We start from the raw sequence: 15,131 nt of genomic DNA, 5'->3' as shown, positions 1-15,131 counted from the left end.
ACAGATTACACATTTGCTAAATATAGGGAAAAACATAGACCTCCAATTCATGTATCACAAGGTAGTCTTAGGGAATATGCCGACATAATTGCAAGTACCATTTTGATGCTTATAAAAAATGACATAGATTCAGAAATCCAAAAGATGTATTCATATCCAAACAATACCTCATTCCAAGAAACCATAATTGTGAGTGAAACTGTCAACAACATCTTCAATAGTTTACATGATAAAATATCTTTAAAGGCAAATAGGCTTTACTCACAGCAGAACCCTAATCTATTTACACAACTAGCTGTACAAAATGAAATATTGCCTGGTCAAAGAAAGATGGAAGACAACACTGAACTATCTCTTTTTTCAAAATACCCACATCAAAACCAAACTCTATCAGAAGCAGAAAACCTGAGAAGGGTTTTGGAAGAGATATTTAAAAATGGAGAATCTAGACAGGAAAAAACTGCTTTGTTAAGTGCAATTAATGAAATTTTAAAGAAGGTATATCAGAGGGTAATGGAAGACATAGGTCATTGCCCTCCATGTAATGAACTCCCCCACTTTACATCTGATTCTAAAATTAAAACATCAATAGCAGCACACAAAAAACCCTTGCAGTCATATATAAGCAGTGTTGCAAATGACATAGTAGAAAGTGTTTTTGGAAAAATGTTCTCAATAGTTATGACATCCTTATATGAAAACAATAAGGTCAGGGGAGAACTGGAAGCATCTGGCAGTGATGAATTACTGGTGAATCCATCATACTTTCAAGACTTGAAACAAGCAGAAAGAAGTGTTCCCCCCGAACATGTGATACTGCAAGTTTGCCCTTCTACAGGCATTAGAAGCATGACTTCTTTGGAAAACACCTTACTGCAAACTTCTCCATTGCAAGTGGGTGAAGAATTGGCCCAAAAGGTTCTCAAAAAGATCACAAATTTTGTTTTACAAAACCTAGAAGAGAATTTGTCCCCTAAAGATCAATCTGATGAAATGCAATCTCTGAGGCCATGCAGTTCTAAAGCTAGTTCCAAAGGCAGCCCTAATGCGAGTTTTAAAACACACTTTAAAGCAAAATCAAAAGTTCTCTCTTTGCCTAAATTTGGAACAAAACCACACCTAGAACCTAGTGGTGCTAAAGCCAAAAACAAGACCAAGTTAAGTCCTAGAGAGAAGACTTTAAGAGGCAGTCAGTCCAATACTGGCATTGGTCTGCCATACCTGCTATCAACAGGGGATGCTAAAAACTCCTTAGTGAGAAAAAAACTCCCCACTGCGGAACTAAAAATGTATGCCAAGGATATAGTAAGCAATATTCTGGAAACAATTGTAAGTGAATTTCAAAAGATGAGGCAAAATAGAATAATGGTAAATATAAACACTTTAACTTCTGATCAAATCTTGACAGCAAGCAAAATAGTTAATGCAGTTTTGCAAGGATTATATGCTACAAAGAACAACAAGTTGGCCAGCCAAACAAAAGGCTCCTACTCACATGATCTCAAACTTTCACAGACGAATTTTAGGGCAATCTCTCTTGCAAATCCAGAAGCCCATTTGTCTTTGGAGAATGTTTCTTCGCAGCTAGAGAAAGTCTTTCCTAAAGAAGATATTTTTAAACAAATGCTTGATAAATGGTAAACAGAATCAAATGACATAGAAAATGAAAAATATAAGCTATTGATGATAGCTGAGACTGTTTTGAATGAAATTTCAATGAAAACAAAAGAATTAGAACAATCTGTTTCACTTTTAAATTTGTCATCTCTTGATGCTTGTGAAAGCAGGTACAACTTTAAAAAAGCTGCCTTTAGAACTGCGGGTTCCCAAGTACAAATTAACATATTTGGTCAGGAAATTGTTAAAAAGCTATTTGAAAAATTAGAGGTGTACTTCATGACTCAGATGTTCATAACAGATGGTGAAGAGATGCTAGAAAGCAAGAAAGAAACTACTACTAGAAATCAAGGTGGCTCCTTAACAACAAACATCCTCAACAGTGTACCAACATATAACACAAAGTTGAAAGACAAAATATTTGGGGGTTCTAGCCACCAAATTGCTCAAGAGATCATGGAAGGGGTTCTGAACACCTTAGAATCATTTGCAGACCTACAGTTTAAACATATCTCTACATATGCTTTTTCTGAAATTGTGAAAATACCTATTGAAAACTTTTTTGCTGTCCAACAGAAGCCATTAATGAAAACGATATTGCCCAAGTTACAACAACTTAATATGTTTCCTGATGAATCTAAATCAAGTAGTATGATCTCCCAGAACATGAAGACGACCCTTCGACAGCTTCACTCATTCCATTCAGAGCTGCTTACTTATACTGCTAATACTGTCAATAACATGCTTGGTATAATTAAGAACAAGCTAGACAAAGAAAAATGCCAAATGGAACCATCTTCAAGTCAGATTATCAGCACACTGATGGACCAGTGTACTCATTTCTATGAATCTATGATAAAAAGCCATCCAAAGGAAAATCTCCAATTAGCTGAAAATGCCAACACTGCCAATTGGCACAGGTTTGTAACTGGGATGGGAATGTTCACTTCAAAGTCAAAGGGAGTTAGCTGTGGGGATGATCTTCCACAAATCCCTGGCTTGTATTTTTATTCAGAGGAAGATAGAAAAGTAAAGGATAAGATTTCCTCAAATCTATCTTCATATGTCAGATACTCTGCAGGTGATACACCTAAATCCAGAAAGCCATCGGAAGGGCTTGAATCAGAACTTAAACCATTATATTCTAGAAGTGAAGGCCAAGGCCTCAGCCATTTTGATCAAGCCATGAAAGGAAACAGCTCTCTCCCAGAAGGCAGCATCTTACAAAAACCATCTCAGAAATCTGGTGACTCTGTGCAAGCAGCACCAGAGCACTCCACATCCTTCATAGAAATGGAAGAAGGTGAAAATCAAAGAGTTCATTACTGTGAGTTCCCAAAACCAGTTGTTAAGCTAAACCAAAAACAGACAAGCATTTCTCCACCCAAAATATGTGTAGCTGAAGAAAATATTGTCAATACGATGCTGTTGAGTTATGGCCTCTCAAGTCAAACCCCACAAACTAATGAAAGTATAGAAACAATGAAGCCATTTTTGTATCAAAGGAAAAGCCTTTGTCTCTAATGTCTGAAGAACAAAAGGATAATAAAAGCCTGCTTAAAATATGGGAAAAAAGAATCAGCTCTAAAACCAAAGAAGAAAACAGAAGCCTTATAGCAAGTGTAGACAATTTCACTTTACTGGAAAAATGGAAAGATAAGTACCAAATATTAGAAAAAATAGCACCTCTTGAAGAGGCTGAAGTCATTGCTTTTGCAGATCAAGAACTGGGACCACAGGAAATCCATTTAGTAGCAAGATATGTTACTACAGCTGTGGTCACACATTTCAAGAACTTTGAAGCCAGAGGTGAGTGAGGAATGACTTATAAAGAATTGGCATCATTTTAGAAAAAAAAATCCATGAGTTTTGTTTCACTTCTCACATCCAAGAAGCTGCATCCGTTGCTTCTCTGAAAGTAATCTTGGATTTGGGGTGGCTGATTGTGTGTTTTTCAACTGGTCAGTATGCTAAAAGGAAAAAAAATGTTGATACATTTACATAATTTTTATTTGGAGGAGTGTTGTGCAGTTTTCACTATCAACAGATGAAACTAAATGGGCATAATTTAAAGTGATATATTTTGTTGGGCATGAGGTATCACTAGGACACGATGAAACCAGTTGTCTTTCTTGGGATATACAGTTGCTCTAAAGGCAAATTCCCAAACATAAGTTCAAAGAGGGTTTTTCTTTTTATGTGTTTTTTTAAAAGAATGATTTCTTAAATTATAGTCAGACTTTCCATACATAGACTGTAATGATCCAACTTATTTTTGATATATACAGTTAGTCTTTGCAATTATTGGTGATAGAGTTTACAAGAACAGTGGCATCAAACTTGTTCTGTTCATGTGCCACTGTTCTGACTTAAGCTTTTTATTAAGTACAATACTCTAAACCCATGCTTACAAATAGGATATATGCACTCCCTTTTTATGAATGCTTACATGCATATTTTTGGGTTGAACCGTATAAAATAGCCATTTTTGTGTGTCAAAAACTGTCAAATATCAGCAGTTTCATTCAGTTCAATTTACTGTATACTATAGAGTCCCAAACTGGATAATTAGCTAAACAGCTGAAAATGTTTTCAAGAATAATATGAGGTCTCTAGTTATCACTGGAATCACTCTAGGGCATTGCACCTAAAGTTGAAAATCATTTCTCTGCCCCAAGATTTCCAAAAGCTAGAAATATGTTTATACAAGAAAGAAACAAACACTTACAGATCTGAATTCTGTTTGGCCATTTTCTTAACTTCCTGGTGGAAGTAAAGTCCCACATGTGGGAAATAGAGATTTGAATAAAACTCAGTTCCTTCCTTGACTAGGTTTTTCTATTTCTTGAGTGAGGTACCCCCAAGGTAAAATTCGTGTATAAAATATTGTTAGTATTTTGAATGCTCAACATTCTCCCTTAATGCATGTTAAAAATAGTAATGTTTTCTATTTTAAGGTCCTCTTGATGAAAAAGTATCTATTGTTTCCACACCGTTAAGGAAAAAATATGAATCAAAGCAGCCTCTAAAAGACATTAACTATGATTCTTCACTTTATCAATTTTGTGAACATCTCACTGAACTGGTTATTTCCTATATAATTTCAAGCATTTATGACTGTACTGAAGATGGTGAAACAAAGCAGAAATCACTGGAAAACCAAGATGCAGCATTTAGCAAGGTTATTCTAGTTCATTCACAAGTGTTTGCAAGTTGGTCAATTTCTGTCAGAGGACTTGCTTTAAACATTTCTGAAATCATTATTCAAATCCTTATTAATAGTGACATTTTAAAGGAAGACATTACACAAGTGGTTTCTGTGAAAACAAAATATATTTACTGTCCAAGAGTAGCTGCGGCTGACTTCGGTGATCTCTTTCAGGATCTCTTAATAGGAGTGATCCATGTTCTGTCCAAAGAAATAGGAATAAAGCATCAGCATGGCAGCAGAGGAAGAAACAAGCCACTCTCCATGCTTAAAAGCCATAGTTTGCCCATTTGCAACAAAACCAAAACTATGAAAAGACAGACAGGCCCCAGAGGTTGGGAGTCAGCTCCTACTCAACAAATTAATCAGCTAGCACAGAAAAATAAACTAAACTCACTGGCATGTAAGTTAGGCACTCTGGCTGGTAGCCTAAAAACTCATGGATCCAAGGAGGTAGTCAATAAAATTTTCAATATTGTTTTCAATTTGTTTTTGCCAGATGAATGCCCGAATTGGGACACGAATTCCAATAAAATACCAAGAAAAATGTTCCTATCTTCAAATAATCAGCAAAGCCTTAGAATACCTAGAAATAACCCAGGACTCTCCCCCAAATCAGCTTTTCTTCTGAATGTTGTATGTGAGAAACTTATTAGAATACTTTTGGAAGAATGTACAGCCAACAACTTCCTTACAGATAGCCCTCCTTCTGATGAAATTTCAGTAGAAGGTCAACTGTTCAACATACTACAAAATGTAGAGGATTATTGCAGGGAAACTATGGACTCTGGTTCACCATTTGAAGAATATGACATGTCAGACCTTTTGGAAGATCTGGCAGAAATAAATCAAGAATCTATGCTTAGTATTACTTCCCATACCTTGGTAAAATCCTTAATAGAAAAACTGTCATGTGGTATACATCAACCTCCCAGAAGTCCACTTTTTACAAGCAAGAATTTAACGTATAGTACTAGAGAAAGACTCCCTAGCTTCCCCAAAGGAAAAAGGCCAGAATTAAAAGAATCAAGACTGGGTAAACACTCTGTAAGATTCGTGAGTTATGACAGCAAGCCTTTGACAGAACCACTGAATAATCCCAGGGTGATACATTCCAAAACACAAGTCCAATTTTGTAAGCAATTTTCAGGAAAATTCCCTCCTCTACCTCCTCTTCAAAGACCAGGTAAAAAAGAATTGAATGCAACAGCCATTCTTAACATGAAACATCCAGAATGCATGTACACAGGGGTTTACTCTGCCACATTTCTGGAGGAAATAATTGCAGACATTTTCCTTAATCTCTCTACCTCATTGCAGGGCAAAAATGTAAACATCACTGAAGCTCAGCTCAATGAGATAAATATATTAGATGTCAACTCTGTAGTGAATGAATTTAACAATGCTCGAATCACTGTTTTACGGGATGTTGAAGAAAGCATATATTTTCCATCAATCAATAAAGAAACTGTTAGAAAGATTGTTGACTCAGTTAATAATGATGTTTCATGGGAATATGCATTACAAGTTACCAGTGGCCATCATCTGACACATGCTACCACCTCAATAGCAGAACAGATAACTAATGGCATATTGAAAAAGAGTGTAGACTACCAGCTCCCATTGTGCTTTGTAGGAAAGATCATGCTTAATTCATATTACCCTCTTAAAGCTTAAAATATATTGCAGAAACTTCAAAACAACCTGAGAGAACTTAATTACCAAGGTCAACATTCAGCGGGCTATACTACCATATTATCACACTCATTTTTAGAAGATGTCATCAGAAAGCTATTATTTCAGCTCATTTCTCCACCCTGCAAGGCTTCTTGCTTTGGAAAGAAGTATTTAATGACTTCAGATTTTAATGAGATGCCCACCTGTATAATAAATAAGGTTTTGTTAGCCATTTCAAAGCATAAGATTTGGCTCACTAAATATGATTGTCAACATCTATATACAGAAAAAAACCTTCAAAATATGGTGGAGTCTGTTTATAATAATGTTTTACAAATATCTGACTCTCTTGTGTCAATACAGAAAAGTATAGTAAGCCAAAGCCCAGTTATGCTTGACCGAATGGCCAGTCTCATTATTCAAGAGATTATTGACAATCATCTTCAACCCTTTTTGTGTGGAGAGAGCTTACCTTGTTCAATGACTCCATTGGATGAAATATCAAATATGGTTAAAGGGGTGCTCATTGAGGTCACAGAGTCACATAGACCTCTGAAGCCATCACTAGGTATGGACTTTTATCCTAATGCATTTGTAGAAGATATTGTTGCTGGACTATTATCAAAGGTCTTTAATCCAAAATATAACACTGAATATGAACTGGATAAAACGACCCAAAAAGTAGTAAACTCAATAAATAACCATTTTAACCAAGCTAAAATCTGCATTCTTCGTGATGACCAAAAACAGTCTTTCCCCACTGTAGATATAGACACTGTGGATAAACTCATCAATTCAGTTTATGAGGATGTTCTGAAACAGCATGGGCTAGCCCCTGAAGTTGACAATGAAGAACTCAAAAGCAGTGATATTTTTGCAGAAAATGTTGTCAATTTAATTGTGGATGCTATTTCTGATTATCTTTTTCACCCACTGTTTTCTGGGGATTTGTCAGCTTCTTCCTATGCTACTTTAACAGCAGAGAACATTATTCAGAACATCTTTAGTGACAGCAGTGAAACTACCAAGTCAAGCCAGCATCTATCTCCATCTAACACCTTGCTGCCATACACATTTTTAGAAGCCATAATTAGAGTACTGTTATCTAGAATCTTTCCTTCTACATCTAACATGGTTCCATGCAGTGAAACTCCAAAAGGTAGATTAGGAATTAATTGCAGTGAAATCTCTTCAAAGCTAATCAGTGATATTAGGATGAAAATTTCCCAACATGAAATTCGATTTTCAAAAGATGAAGAAACCGAATCTACTTATTCAAAGGATGATGCTCAGCATCTTGCTGATTCTGTATTAAGAAATATCTTGCAAAATTCTGGGTCTAAAGAGGCAGTTGAGCATGATATCACAAACAGTAACAATGTTCTTATTGACAGATTAGCAGGTTTTATCATTAAAAATATCTGTCAGCAGCATCTCCATCCATTTGTGTATGAAAAGTCATTACTTCCTCCATCATATACACATTTTGATGATATGAGAAAGCAGCATGTTTTTGTTGGTGTTTACTCCTCAGCCTTTTTGGAAGATGTAATCACTGGGGTTTTAAGCAAAATATTCCACAGGGTGTTAGGTATTGTGCAAACAAACTCAATAAGAGATTCAGGAAAAGAACTGTTGGCAACAGCTGAAAAACTCATATATTTGATAACGGAAGAATTCTCAAAAGCTCAAGTTAGCATCCTAGAAAATGCAAAGGAACAATTGTGTTTGCCACCAGTACACAGAGACATAGTGATCAAAGTTATTGACACAGCGTATAGCAAAGTTTTACAAGAATATGAACTGGGACCTGATAAAGGCTTTCTTGAGGATACAAAAACATTGGCTGAAAGGGTAACTAAAATTATACTGGATGAAGTTTTTGATTTCCAAATTCATCCAGATTTTATAGCAAAGCTGCCTTTTAAATCATATTCAAGACTCAATGCTGATGTTTTGATAAAGAGAGTTCATTATGCTATTAGTAAATCAAGACCCCGAAGACAGACCTCTACAACATATACCACTGTATTATCACATACACATTTGGAAAAAATAGTCACTCAGGTTTTATCTCAGATAAATCCATTGAACTGCAGTGCAGAAGACCCGGATTTTTTGCAGTCAGACTTCAGCAATGCATTTGTGAGGCTGATTGGTGAAACTATGTCAATAATTTCTAAACATGCAATATGCATTATTAAACATGGAAATGAAAAACAAAATGTGACTTCAAAGAAAGACATCCAGGCTATGGTTGAGGCCATTTACACTGATATTTCTCATTCAAGTCTATACCAATCTCTTACAAAAGATAAAGAAGGCATGAATAATATACCTATTACAAAAATAGCAAGTTATATAATAAAAGAAATATTTAACCATCATTTTGAGTCATTTTTATCTGGAGATAAAACTTTTCCTTCAGGTACAGTGGGTCAGACTTATCAACAGAGAGCAACAGATCCAGAACAAAGAGAATTATTGTTTATTGTGAATTCAGCTGTCCTTTTAGAGGATGTAATTTCTGAGCTTTTATGCAGAATCCTCTATGTATTCTCACATAATGTCTTGGCTGCTGAGAACCCATGTAAAGCAAAAGCCAACATAACTAACATTGTTACAACATTAGTAAAATCAATTGTGCTGGAATTCACCATGTCAGAAATTTTAGTTGCAGATCACTTGGATGAAAAACTGTATTTTTCAGAAGGATATAAAGAAATGGTTAAAAAAACTGTCAGCCTAATTTACAAAAAAATATTAGATGATTATAAATCTCTGATTCATATTTACAGAGCTATACAAAGTGATGCTGTTAGTTTTGGGGAAAAATAGGTTATTTGCTACTAGAAGAAATTTATGATTATCAAGTGGAGTCATTAGTTTTGGGAGAATTAGCAGCTTATTCCTATTCCTCCCTCCAAGATGAGAACATCATCAGAAATGTGCTTGACACCATCAACAATGATAGCCATGTTGTGACATCATGTATGACTGTATTTCCATGTTCCCTTTTAGAAGATATTATTTACAAGCTTCTAGCACATATATTCCCTTCATTTGAGAGTGAAACTGAACTAAATGAGAAAGAGGTGCCACCAGATTATGAGTTTGTGAATGCAGCTTCAAAACTGACTGATGAAATTATAACAGAAATTTCTCAACATGAAATTAGACTTGCCACAGCAGAGGAGCATGTGGAAAGTATGCAGTTAGGGGCAACTGAGAACTTTATTGACTCCATATGTAATAATATTATGAAAAAAATTAAATTAGAAGATGAAACACAGAGCAATACATGCAAAAAGGGAGACTCATTCCTCAAGAGAATAGCTGGTTTTATTATGAAAGAAATTGTGGACCACCATCTGCAGCCATTTTTACATGATGAAGAATCACCTCCCTATGACTTACCCAAAAATGACCACATCATTGAACTCTTAGAACTTGATAAAGTAAACAGTCCTTCCCACAGACTTCTGTGTATTCTGCTACATTTTTGGAAGATGTCATAATTGACCTTGTTCACAAATTTTATACTCTCCCAAGTATTGCTGAAAACCCTAAGGACAAAGAGATATCAGAAGAAGACCTCATGGGCATGGCTATAAAATTTGCAAATGCCCTGATTGGGGAATTTCGGAAAAGTAAGATTAAAGTCCTAGCAAATGCTGAAGAAATGTTTTCTTTTCCACCAATAGATAAAGAGACAGTCAATAAAGTATCTGATTCTGTATACAATGAGGTGATGGAAATGTATGGATCTAACAATGTTCAGAAAGATGATGGAAGTAACATTGTTATAGAGATGATAGCTGCTTTAGCCAAAAAGGCAATCTCTGCTTTCAAGATTCAACCCCTTTTTTCAGGAGACTGGTCTTCCACCTTCTTTACATTTCTAAATGTGGATAACATCATCCAAAGAGTTCAACACCTACCATATAATAACTTTACAAAAATAAACAGAAGCTTGAAGAACCACCCAGTTTCTTCACTAGAACAGTTACCTACACTTACTTCTCTGACTTCAGGCCTGAAAGATGTAATGGACACTTTGGAAATAGGTAGAGGAGCACTTCATGGAAAGGGGAATTTCAAAGAGGACACATCTATGAAAATAGGCAGCATCCATGAGCCAACCTGTACCACTATACCTAGCATTATGAAGGGTGAATTAACTACCCTAGCATCAGGGTTAGTTGGAGGTGTGGCAAATAAAAAGAAAGGGGTTCTAAGAAAATCCCCAAACACCCTACATGATAAAGCAGCATATGTAACTCAAGAGGATGGCAAAAATTTTGCCCAGCCTGCCTTAACAAATTCAGCTAAAGAGAATGTTCCTGCAAAAGAGGAAGAGAATGAGAAAACTAAAGATAAAGAGATTAAAAGTAAACCAGACAGTCCATCAGAAAATAACCCCAGGTTTTTTCCTGCTAACTTTTTAGAAAATGTTATCTCTGAAATAGTTAACAGATTGATTTTTAATTCCTCACTGGGTACAGATGCTGCGTGTCAAAACGTAACCAATAATGTAAATCAAGCTGAGGTCTATGACACAGCTATGAAACTCATTGATTCTCTGTTAAAAGAGTTTTCAGATGCTCAAATTAAAGTATTAATCCCAGGTCAGGTTGGTCAGTTCCTCCCATCTGCAGATAAAGTTTCATCTGTTCACAATGTACCACCTCTCAGGCAAAAAGAGCCATCTGTGGATAAAGCACCTCCCCAGAAAAAAATGGCACCTGCAACTAAAACACCTTTTTCTGATGAGGCACCTTCAATGGCTAACATACCATCAAGTGATAAAATGTTGGTCAATAAGATTGTTCACTCCTCTATATGCAATATTTTGCAGGAATATAGATCTCAAGACTCCATTTATAAGGACATAAATAGCAATGGTGAAAATTTAGTAAGAAAGCTAGCTAATGCAGTAATAGAAGAAATTTTGCAGCATCAGCTCAACTTGCTACTTTATGATGAGGTTCCAGCTGCAGCATGTTTGCCTCTAGAATCTAAGCAGGTTATGATAAAGGTCCATAACGTAGTCCAAACAGCCTGCAAAGAATGTCAAACATCATCACCATATACCACATAATGCTACCTTGCAAATTTTTAGAAAGTATAATTTCTTCTCTCCTATCAAAAATTTTCTCAACAGTATCCAATGCTAAAACAGGAATATCTGAAGATAATTTGTACGCAGAACTGGATTTCCTTCAAATGAAGTTAGTAGGTACAATTATGGCAGAGATCTCCAAAGATGAAGATATGATTGTACAGCGTGTAGAATCCTTACATCCTAATGATGATGAAATTATTCAATTGGTTGTTCAGACAATTTATAATAATCTCTTGCCACAGTTTGGATCTCAAGAGAGCACACAAAATTGTGTCAGCAGTGGTTGCAAAATCCTTTCAGAAACCATAGTTAATTTAGTTATACAGGAAGTGGCTGGCAACCAGTTGCAGAACTATTTTTCTGGAGAGCTAACACCACATCAATGTATAGAAGTTGACAATGTTGTTGAAAATATCCTTAAAGATGTTATCCAAACCACTGAAGTTCCCCAGCCTCAGCCATCATGGGCTTACAAACTGCCTTTTAACATAATAGAAGAGGTTGCTGTAATTTTTTTGTCAAAGCTTTTATCTATGTTTCCAAAAGTGGATAAGAAACAAAACAATTCTCTAAATGCTGAAATGCAAACAATAATCTCAAAAATCTTAAACTCATTCCAAGAACATCTCTCTAAAAGTCAAATTATTATCGTGCCACAGGCCAAAGAATCACCCACTGTATCTTTAGCAGATAGTACAACTATTGAAAAACTGGTTACTTCTGTCTATAACAGTGTTTTAAGGCGCTCTGGCTCTCATATTTCAGTGTATAAAGATTTAATAGGTAAGAGCAATGTTCTCTCTGATATAATAGGATTTTTAATGGTGAAGGAAATTTCCAATTCAGAATTTCATCCTCAAGTAGAAGGAGAAACATCAAGTCCAGAGTTGGTTCTGGAAGCTGTCAAAATTATGGAAAAAGTGGTTAAGATTATTGATGGCCTCAAGTCAAGGAAAAAGCCTTCAACCAAAAAAGAGACTGTGTTAGATGCCAGGTTTTTAGAGGAAACCCTGGCCTTGTTCTTGGCTAAACTAATAAAGTTGCCAAGTGCCTCAGGCAAAAATGCTAAAGAATTATCAAAGTCTGAGGTAAATAAAATTGCATCTCAATTGACAAAATCTGTGACAGCTGAAATTTCCAGAAATAATATTAGTGTTGTAGCTACTAATCCTGAAGAAAACTTTTTAAATCCAGAAAGTATAGAAATTATTTCTCAGATGGTCGATTCTATTTATAATCATGTACTACAACAATCTGGAACACATGAAGAACTTTATTATGACATGAAAGGTACAAACAATGTCTTCTCTAAACAGGTAGCTTCTTTAATCATCAGTAAAGTTTCCAGTTGCCCATTAGAAACAATTAGCCTACAAGATTCACAGGCTGATCTCTTTGGCGATTTGGATGTTGGTCGAATTGTTGAAAAGGTGCATGACCATGGTGTTAAAAGAGGGCCTGAGCTAGAGCAAAAAGAATTAGGTCAAGATTTAAGCAAAGAGGAACTTCCAATTAAAATAATTCCTCACCGTGGGAAACAACCAATCAATATTGATCCAGACATTGTTGCAGAACACTTAGGAGTCATTTCTATAAAAACACAACCTCTTGAGAGACTGCAGATGGAGTGTTTAACTAGAACTGGACATAGCATTGAAGCACTGAGAAGAATGGCAATAAGTGGGAGGAGTCACTCAGTGGACACACCTGATGCAGGAAAGGGAAAGAAAGAAAGACGCGTCTCATTGGATGAAGGGGGACGACTGAATATAAAGCCATTAGAGGTAAGTGCTAAACACAATGGTGAAAAGAAATGAGTAGTTACTGAGACCTGGTTGTCTTGTGATTTCCTTCCTCAGGTAGGTCTATGGGAATGCATTTGTAAAATATGGTCAATTTTCTCTTGTCCAGCCCAGTAGAATTGGACATTGATTCATCCAATTCCCTGCTTCCCTGGGACTCACCCCATCAGCAGTGTGGCTCAGTGTAAAGGTGGCAGGCTATTTTCCATTAGCCAGTCAGACTAAACTGCCATTTCTTGAAGAATGGGAATACGGGGAAATACCCTTAACAGTAAACAGGACTGACTGGAATTGTAGTCCTCATTTGGCAAATCGGAAGAAACGTGATTTTTATAATCCCCACAATTCTTTTTTTATGGGTGTGCATTATCATTAGTACTGTATGGGTCCAAAAGGGCCAGTTAGAATAACAGGTAAACCTGTTAAAGATTGAAATCTTCAAACTTAAGGCTTCACAGTAGTATTGATTTTACTTAGAAACTTTCATCAACAAACATCAGGCTGCAAGCTCTTTAAAGTTTATTTGTTTCTTCTCATTTTGTGTTCATTACATAACATTTTCCCAGTTTCCTATATTCATACACACTTAGGAGATGCCCAGTTTCTTTCCTATTGTACCCTTGTTCTAGACACAGTTGTCTCCATGCTTCTGGTTTTACGAACTAGTTTTTCTGAAGTCCTATATTTGGGCTCTGAATATATTTAAAAGGGGCTTGAAATGCGAAAACACTGTCCTTGGTACAATATGACTATTGAAAAACAGAGAGGGAGGGAGGCAAACCATAAGAGACTCTTAAATACAGAGAAAAAACTGAGGGTTTATGGGAGTGGGGGAGAGGGGAAAGTGGGTGATGGGCATTGAGGAGGGCACTCGGGATGAGCACTGGGTGTTGTATGGAAGCCAATCTGACAATAAATTATATTTAAAAAAACAATATAACTATTGAAAAAATAGTTCTGTTTACAGATCTTAGGGCACTAGGGCATAGGAATTGTCTTTCCAGATGGAGTTACACTGATCCAGCTCCCACGTTCCCATGTAATGAATACCAAAGCCCCTCTGTATAAATGAGCCTCTTGCAAGGATGATGGTGTGCACTCACACTCAGGATGTGGCCTGTGATTTACAAACTGCGCAAAGTTCTATAGAACCAGCCTGCCTGGAGCATAAGCCTAGGAGCAGATTTTCCTTAGCATTATTTTACAACCCACTGAACTAAGTCTCAGAGCTGGTGAATACATTATGGGTACATTTTTTGTTTCAAGTACTGAGATTGTCATAGACACCGATGGAGTCTCCTTGGTCCTTAGTTTCTTGGACCAGATGAAGGTCCTTTCCAGAATTAAAATGTCCTTTTCTCTCTGGGTTCTCAAAATTACATTAGCATTTACTTAGTAGCCTTAATGTATATACAAGTAATTCCTTGGGTACAAGATCTATGTGTCTAAACAAAGAACATTACTCCCAGGTCATTACCTCTTAATCATCTGCAGAAATATCTGTCAGTCTTGGTTACCTGCTTTCTTCTTTTACATCTTTTATCAGTACTTTAACTGTCTCTTTAATCCCACAGAAAGTTGGAAGAGATTAGCTAATCAAATCAACTACTGCTGCTACTCTTTTTTTTTTAATTTTTAATGTTTATTTCTTTTTGAGACAGAGAGAGACAGAGCATGAGCAGGGGAGGAGCAGAGAGAGGGA

The 15,131-nt window shown here is 36.1% G+C and overlaps 1 protein-coding gene across 1 annotated transcript in view; it reads left to right on the top strand.

Annotated features, from left to right (window-relative positions):
- The window catches only part of LOC101091264 (fibrous sheath-interacting protein 2-like), a 75,844-nt gene that overhangs the window by 45,238 nt on the left and 15,475 nt on the right, over window positions 1–15,131 (top strand). The window contains 6 exon segments of the mRNA XM_045050425.1: window positions 1–3,106; window positions 3,109–3,426; window positions 4,575–9,329; window positions 9,332–9,975; window positions 9,978–11,597; window positions 11,600–13,411. Coding sequence (XP_044906360.1) covers window positions 1–3,106; window positions 3,109–3,426; window positions 4,575–9,329; window positions 9,332–9,975; window positions 9,978–11,597; window positions 11,600–13,411 — 12,255 coding nt within the window.

This window comes from Felis catus, chromosome X (assembly GCF_018350175.1).
Source record: "Felis catus isolate Fca126 chromosome X, F.catus_Fca126_mat1.0, whole genome shotgun sequence".
Lineage (NCBI taxonomy): Eukaryota > Metazoa > Chordata > Mammalia > Carnivora > Felidae > Felis > Felis catus.
Note: the sequence above shows the minus strand (reverse complement) of the source record. Positions and strands in the feature narration are given on the sequence as shown.